Source organism: Merops nubicus, unplaced genomic scaffold (assembly GCF_000691845.1).
Source record: "Merops nubicus isolate BGI_N331 unplaced genomic scaffold, ASM69184v1 scaffold15781, whole genome shotgun sequence".
Taxonomy (NCBI): domain Eukaryota; kingdom Metazoa; phylum Chordata; class Aves; order Coraciiformes; family Meropidae; genus Merops; species Merops nubicus.
In genome coordinates this window covers 5,452-14,440 of record NW_008590439.1, presented here as the reverse complement: position 1 = coordinate 14,440, position 8,989 = coordinate 5,452, and the positions used below count along the sequence as shown (strand labels likewise).

Sequence of the window (8,989 nt, the reverse complement as noted above, 5' to 3'; positions counted from 1 at the left end):
AAGAGTAACCCCCATACACTGTCAGTAGTGCCAGGTATAAATAATAGCTGCTTAGAGACATTCTGGGTCCAAGCAGAGAGAAATTATCCTACTGAATTCTGAAGAAATAAAGTGGCATTTGATTTTCTATGGGTTTCAATAACCAGGAAGCAATAATTAGTAATTGGATTTATATAAACCAGAAAATTTGCCACATTGTTGCTACATCAAAGAATAGTATCTTCTTTTAGATTTAAGTTCTGTTTTTTTCAGTAGTGTCTCTCACTAGTCCTAGGGTCTAAAGCCTGTTCATGTGTCATCCTGTGATTTGGCTGACCATTTAGACTGGAAGTTGAAAGCTTGTGTCAACTTTATGAGGTTCACATACACTGCACTGTTGTACCGGACTGTCTCTTCAAAACCAAGCAACAGGCAAGCTGGTCAGAAACGCAGAATGCAAACTCTGAGCTTTTTATATTTCAATTTGCTTTCTGTCGAAATAGCCATATAAACCAAACTTTAATGTACAGCCGTATACGCAATTTGCAATGATCATTATTACTAAACATGGTAATAGATACTGTAGGAAATACATAATAAACCCCACCAGATCAACAAAATACTCAAAGAGACCTGCAGGTTTTAGAGCAGTCCAGAAAGCATCTCTTGCTGGAACTCTGAGAAATGTCCCAGTATACTTGTGAATCCAAACAGCCACTCGCGTCTCATTATTCCCTGTTGGGGAGTATCACTTGACAATAGCTTAAACTATTGTGTGACTGCTCTTCCCACATATATTCATGTTCTACGTCAGCCACAGGAAACAATTGCCTTGCTCTTCACATCTCTTTTACTCCTCATACAAGCACAGTATGTGCAAATAAATGAATGATTTCTTTGACACAGATTTGCTTACATAATGGCTGGATTCCTTATCATCCACCTTCCTCTTTTTGATGTCATTGGTATATTCAGGACCATTCCTGCGTTTATCTGTGCTTCGCAGACTGTCCGGGACCAACAGAGAATTACTCTGTAAAGACAAAAAACAAGGTAAATCAAAAATTCCTCTCAAAATTCCTTCATATATGCTTTAGAACTCACATTGGATGAGATAGGTGCTTTAGGAATGTGATACCTAGATGTCTTTCATTCAGTTTAATTCATCTCAAAGTCCTCCACAAAAACATGTACAGCTTCATACATCCCAAGTAGCTTGGCTTTTCATTGTTCAACTTACCTATTTAACTACTTAATTCAACTGAACTTACTGTTTAGGAGAAGCAGACTTTCTGTTTACGCATAAGCAGGTAACAATGACTTTTTTTTTTTTTCTCTAATATCCAGATAGCATATTATAAGAGACTTACTACATATAATCTCATTTATTGCTCAATTCCAGATCATTATAAATAGATGTGGATTCAGTATATCTCCACCTGTAAGCATGGATACATTTATGGCAACTTGCTTTTAACACTGAAAATAAGAAATATTTACCAAATAACGTTACACAGTAATCATTTGTTAGCTCCTGTAAACTTCAGTTGGTCATCTTCACAAAATGTATTGCAAACAAAGATCAAACATTTTTAATTCCAGCATAACATTCACTACTAGTGTGAAATTAAGGCTAAAATGATGTTTAATCAGACTTGATCTGAAAAACTGAGGTGAACATACACAAAAGACAAAGGCAAAGACTAATCTTTTCTTCAAACTACATGGACTGCTTTCATTCATGCTAAGTTATGCGAAGTACAAACTGTTGACCCAAAGAGAAAGGCATTTTAGACATTTTTCAGTCACGTGACAATTTGACAAGCCTGCGATTCCCATCTCCATCTCCATTCCAGCTAAAGCATTAAAACGTGTTACAATGAGTTCTTTTAAGTGCAGGATTAGCATATGCAAGAGGGCAATTTGTTCAGTGATGTGTTAATGCTGTGAACAATACTGAATGAGTCGAGAAAAAAAAAAATCTCCTTTCACAAAGACCTAGTAAGCCTAGTTCCTAAAAGCCAAGTACATGCTTATATAAATAAGTGTTCACACAAATATGTAAGTAAACAGGTATTTACACAAATACACCTATCTCTTACAAGAGAAAAGTGCAATACCCACACAATTGCAAGTGTAATCCCTCAAAGGAAATATTTAGATCTACCCACAAGCCAGATAAATATCTTAAAAAAAAAATCATAAACATACACTAATAGCCAATGAACTGCACTAAACAGTTCCACTTTAATCTGAGGACACCACAGCAGTTCTGCTCAGATATCAGTGTTCAGTCCCAAGGAGAAGGAAAACAAAACAGGGTATATAAGGCTATCTGATTCCTCTTTTTCCTCCTTCAGATGCCACACTTTAAAGCCAACTCTAAGCTCTTCTATTTGTGACTATCCAAGCTAAACAAATGCCAAGGGGCTTACACAGAGCATATAGGAAGGCCTAATGAAATTCAGTATAAAGAAGCTCGAAGTAATGTCTTCACCACAATGTTTTGCGGCTAAAAGGTGGGCTTGTTGGATCACTGAACTAATTGCCTTGACAAATACAGTCTGAATTTAAACCCTCATCTCCTCCCAGATGCACATGAACTCAAGAATTCACTAGTTTGAAAGACATTAAAACCCGTCTTCGACATTTTAATATTGAATAGACAGTAGCAGCATAAACATCATAAGAAGCAAGCTGTCAATTGAAACTTGACCACAGATTTGAGTACTGCAAATGCTTTTTCTTGAGGAGGAGAGATTTTAGTTAAGAGATACTTGCTTTAAAAATAATTGTCAAAAAAATCTGGTTTACTACTGAAGAGCTTAGACTAAAACAACAAAACAAAAAAGAAAAAAAAAAAAGTCAAAAGTAGTAGATTCAGTAAACTCCGTTTCTCAGTTTATATTGCCAAAATTAATCATGAATAATGGGGAGGTGGCAGTGGAGCAGTGGCTGGTAAAGATATAACAGCATTGATATTTGAAGTTACTACACAGAAGCCCAGGGAACCACTAGCAAACTTTGGCATCAACTGTGTGTAACTACAATGTCTAATATTTTTTTCTCATTTAATGTAAAGGCTGCTTGGACAATGCTGACAAGTTTTTCTACAGTTTGTCTCGCACAATTTCAACACTGTGAAACACACCTAGGAACTCCCACTGTCTTTAAATGCCAAACAAAGATTTAGATTTGATTTTTCACCAACAGACTGATGTCTTACTTACCATGTAAACATAATTATATAAAAAATCTACAGTCCTGACAAGCCTATTCTGCAAGATGTCTCCTCTGTGGTCACATTTACATTGCCTTCCTCTAACTTAACACATTCAGTTAGAGCACGGCTTTCTGGAATCAGAGCAGCCACGCTAGAGACTGTTGAACAGCTTATTTCACAGCAGCTACGCTGGCAGTTGCAAATAATCATGCTGTTACTCTGGCAAAATTTACCAATAAATTCAATAGTTAAAAGTTTACTGTTTTGTTTCCCTTAGGATTAAAAGGAAGTTCAAAGAATTGTGACTAATATCAGGTAAAGTATAACTTTTCATTAAAAAATAACTTGCTACTGTAACTTACTACCAGACTTCAAACGACCAATTGTGTTAGACTTCATTTAATGTGATGAAAACATGCATCTTTTTAAGCAGTGCATATGGTAGAACCAGAACACTCAAGTAACAAAGGAAATACATGAAAATACAGAGAAGAACTGTAACAAAAGAGATCAGATGCACCTTGGGCTACTGACATCTCTTACTGATGTAATGTTAATGTTAATGTTAATGTTCAGCGAACAGTGAGGACAGCCTACTGAAAGCCATCTTTCCTCATTTCAGCTCTGGTAAGAGTTTATGTTTGCTGAATGTTTACTGTCAAGTATAGGGAAGCAGCAGCTACAGCTTCACAATAACATTCTCATCATGTCTTTTCTAAAAAAAAAAAAAAATGTTTCATTCTTCTATCAGGCCTACTAGCAGCTGATTCTCAAAAGTAGGACATGCATTTTAATTTTAGCTATATTTATGCATTTTTAAAATATGCTACAGAAATTTTCAGTTGTGATTGATGTTCAATAATAATCAGTTTGTATAAAAGGGGCAAAAACATATATACATGTATAGTTCATTTCCTAAAGAGAAACTGTGTAACACCAGTATCTATTTTGTCTTAATCGCAACAGTCCAGATGTAAAACTGAGGATAATCCTGGCTTTCATTCTAAGAGTTCAATTTATTAGGGATTACCAGTGCAACATCTGTAAATCAAGAATCTCAGATCAGAGCAAATGGTCAAAATTAATCTTATATATATTTTTTTTAGATAATTCAGAATGTATTTACATGAATCACTTTTCTTAAAATAAGTCCAAAACAAGAAAAAGCCTGATGTAGTATCGTTTCCTGTCAGAATTACCAGGGCTGTGTGTAAGGGCTATGTAAAAGGGCTGTGTAACAGCTTGGGATCCTACAGCAACCCTGCTGCCAGAAAAAGTTAAACACTGAAACCACCAGTCGTAAATGTGAAATGAAAACCTAGTCGTGATGCACAGAGAGAAGGCAGGTTCCCTATTAGGAATATAATGCACATTATTCAAACGCACTTCTTCAGCTGCCACACCATTTCCCATAGGAAATACTTCTAAACCACAAGTTTGTGTGCCAGAGGTACAGGCTGAGAGCCCACAGTATCTCGTTTAGGTCTCATTATAACAGAACACAGACAACTCACCAGACCATACAGAACTTATAATTAACTTTATGCTGCTCATCACAGCAAATAAATGACAGTATTTACATCACATCTGTGCTCATGGTTCAACTACACCTAGTCTTTATTAAGGTATTCTCTAGTATTGGGCCCCTTACCCATCCCACTCGCATTCCTCTGAAAGACACACACTTTGGTCTGTGCTTGGCTGTTCACTCACTCACTGTACACCCAGGGCAACTTGCACCAGCCATTACAGCCAGTTATTACAGCTGACAACTTCTGCTTGCCTGTATACACCAAGCAGTGCTGCTGCTATTTTTTTTTAAGCACTGGACCTGTGCTGCTGCACCACACGCCAAGTGCTATGTACAGATACCCATATGCAGACAGGAACAAATGCAGTCCCTTGTTGAGTAGGCAAAACAGGATCAAGTCTAACATCCACAAACAAAATATCAGTTGCTCAACAGTCATTATCAGCCTCACTGATAGGAATATAGTGGACAGTAAAAGATGGACTAGTTCCTAACCAGCCCAGCAAGGCAGAAGATTAAACACAAAGCTGAATTCAGCTCCGGAATCATTAACTTCCATTTGCTGAATACGTTTCTTGCAAACACACAAGTTAACAACCCAAAAGTTGACTTACGAAGTCAGTAGGTCTTTTTTTTTTTTAAACTACTGGTGATGGAAAGGTACTCACTGTGCCCTCTCTTAACCCACTATTTTAATTTATACTTAGACTGGTATATTCACATTAGGAACAAGGAAAGCGAGAAGCCTAGGTGGACTTGAGTCACTTCCCACAACAGTTCAGTAATCAGGAGACATTAGCAAAAAACAAGGAATCAGGGCATCCATAAATATTTAAACCAGACCACCCCAATCTTCTTATACTTCATCATCAGCCTCATGCTGCTTTGTATCAGCTACAAACTAAACCACATCACAGCATCCCACAGCTCTTCTGTGTAAGCAACTCCCATCAAAGCTAATTTGTGGTTTGCATCAATAAAGACTGTAAGATTTGACTATTTTTAAGGTGACAGAGCCAATATAAATAAAAGATATCATCAATTAAAGAGATTTTTTTTTATTATTACAAGAGGTGAAACAGAAAAGACTTTCTTCTCAGAGGCCAAGAAGTATACATGTACTACACTGAAGAGTACCACACATCTTCATGTAACTTCTTTCATGGATTTTCCTGCCTACTTAAAAGTACTAAAACAAAGCAGACAGCTTTCATAAAATATCAATCAGAAAGCAGTAGTTAGTTGTGCATGCTCCCTTCCTCCAAGACAAGGACAGGAAGCACAAGACAGAGCACTATGGACACAAAATATTTTTCTACTCTAAGATTGTTTGCTTTACAAAACAATAACATTTATGATTAATAATTAAGGGGAAAAAATTATTGCAAAATTTATGAGTATTTCCTAAGTCTTAGAAAACAAGCTTAGTTTTTTTCATGAGAACAAAAGATAAAAACACCAACCTTAATGTAAATCTCAGGCACATAATGAAGTCAGATTTCACTGTCTACAAGCTATTACTGATACAATAGAGTGTTTCAGAACATCTGCATTTCTACAGTCTCCAAGTAGGATACTAGAACAGTGGCAAGAAAAGTGATAAAATAACACCTCAGGTGAGTTTGAAAAATATTCTCTGCATGTTCCCCAGGGGGAAAAATAAATGAACAATAAAGTTGTTTTGTATTGAGGTCCTCCAGAACTTTATGAAACTTCAGTTGCAAAATCTGCTTACTTTGCCTAGCTTCATTACCTGCAGACAGACCATGACAACAGTAGGGATGCCTACATTCCCATAGTAACATGATTCAGTTTGGGATGGTTTAGAGACACATCAGCCAAAACCCACCTGCCATTATCCATGTAGTCCTATAACTCAACTTTGACCAAATAATTTTAGCAGTTCATGTATTAATTATATTGTTATTACTAAGTGTTATAAATTTCACAAACATGCATTTACAAAGAATTTCCTTTCATCCTGCTTCCTGAAACTAAGTAATATAAAAGAAAAACGTAGACCTTGCCATTTAGATATAGTAAAAGGAAGTAAAATGGACACTGTCTGCTATCAAGAAGAATGAAATCACTACATCATTATATTCCTTTTTAAATACATCAATTGCACTGCATTATGAAGCACTTATAAAGATGTAATACATAAAAGTTTGTGGCTGCTTATTCGCCAAAGGAGATTTTACAAAAATAAATGCAGATGTCACTTAAAAATAAGCATGTTCAAATAATACAACACAATATGCTTTAACTCAAAGTTATGTAAAAAAATAAATAAATTTAAAACCAAATAAGGCAAGCAATAAAATGTAATCTTTCAAATGTGCACATTTAAAGCGGTCAGCTTCTACTGATGATACTGGAAGCTCACAGTGGACATATGTGATGGAAATCATGCTGTAGAACTACACAGTAATACCAAATATCATGGCTGATTTGGGTAAGTAACAGACAGCATGGGTTCTGGTATCTTGGATGATGAATGCAAGTCTTTGACAGGACTTCCAGCATCAACATTATTTAAAATATTACTCTGAAAATCAAACTGGTCTTGCCTTGGTGACCCAGAGGTTATAAATTATTTTGCAAAGTAAGAGCTTACTACTCAATTTGAACTACATTTAATTAGACATTAAACAGACCTGTTGATATGACCTGTGAACTTGTGACCAATTTTATTATCTTTTGAAATATATTTTAAAAGAAATCCCTTAAAAATGGACAAGAGAATTTGAGAAGTTCAAATCATCCCCAGATGGATCATTTTAGCCACAGATTTGAAACTGACTATAACTTGAATTATTAATCTTCCACTGAAGATATCATTTCATTTTAAGACAAAATTCTAATGCAACACTGTACTTAAACAATTTTAAGTTCAAGTTTAAGTTCATCTGTATCCAGCTATCAAAGTTTAATTTAATTATGAAGCATTACTCTTCATTGGGATCAAAAAGAAACTATGGACACCATAGTGTAGTAAGCTGGACTCAATATATCCACATAGCAAATCTCTTTAATGAAATAAAGCCTTTAGATTGTTTATAGGTTACTTAGTGGTAAACCCAGCATAAAAAAAGCCTGCTACAGATAATAACCAAGCAATCATAAGTTACATGTATGGAAACAAGTAATCATAGTGACAATTTTACGAACATGAATTACATAAATGTTATTCATATAGTAAACTAAGAAAGTGATATTGCGTATTTCCCACAGCACAAAAGTTAGGTTCAGACTTTTGACTGTTCTCCTTCCATAGGCACAAACTCCACTCAGCTACAAAATTTAATTCAGAATCCACATTTCTCAACACTGTAAAGCACTTTCAAACTCAAAAGCACTTTAGCAAAGTACATGATGGACAGGGCAGGGGAGGATGGGAAGAGAGCAAGGATAGAAAACATAATCACAGCAAAACATAAAACCATCGCTACTACATGTGCACATGTGTGTGCACATGGACACAGACAGTGCAAGCTTCCCTCCTTGGCTTTGAAGTTTTTGAGAATCCTGCAATAACATCACCCAAAGAAATACGTCCCACTCAAAGAAATAGGTCTTTAAGTCTGAGACTTGAGCTTAAAGTTATTTCTATAGCTGCACTGTCATTAATAACATTAAACAAGCTGAAATGAATGCCTCATGCTTAGTAATACAGAAACAAAACAGATTCCCACTATGATATCAGCAAGCAGAATTAGCTTTGTTACTTGAAATGCCTTTAAAGTTGCACTTGCCCATCTCCAACATGTTAATACAGTTTGTCTTAGATCAATCCTATTACAGCTAATGTTGAAAGGGAAAAAAATATTCCTATGGAAGTTGTAGCTGAAGCACAAATTAAGCAGTAAAGACACTAGCATGGCTTAAACAGTTTCAGTTAAAAAAACTCCTAAGGCCAAACACTGTCATAAAATATGAATTTTATTTTTTTCACTTGTTCTGCAACTTTATTTCCTCTGACTAATAATGTTATACTTTAAGTCACAGTCAACATTCTGTCTGATTTGCAGCTTCCCCCTCACCTCCAATAAGCAAACTAAAGTTGAAGCTTCCCCAAAATCATCCTGTTCAGAAGCAAACGTGATTCATACAGTCCTCAAGATAAATAACTTGGTGTTCTGCATAAACCAAGACAAATCTTAACACAAAAAAACCCATATGCCTAGCATCATGAAACTGACTAAAAGGAAGACAAAACAAACAGGGCAAAGTCTTATTACATTAGGTAGAACTGG

General features: G+C 35.7%; 1 protein-coding gene across 1 annotated transcript in view; it reads right to left on the bottom strand.

The window, feature by feature from the left end:
* TLE1 (transducin-like enhancer of split 1 (E(sp1) homolog, Drosophila)) overlaps positions 1–8,989 on the bottom strand; it is a gene marked incomplete at its 5' end in the record, with an annotated part of 32,225 nt that overhangs the window by 22,211 nt on the left and 1,025 nt on the right. The window contains one exon of the mRNA XM_008949948.1: positions 896–1,012. Within this exon, the coding sequence (XP_008948196.1) occupies positions 896–1,012 (117 nt within the window). The remainder of the gene's footprint in view (positions 1–895; positions 1,013–8,989) is intronic.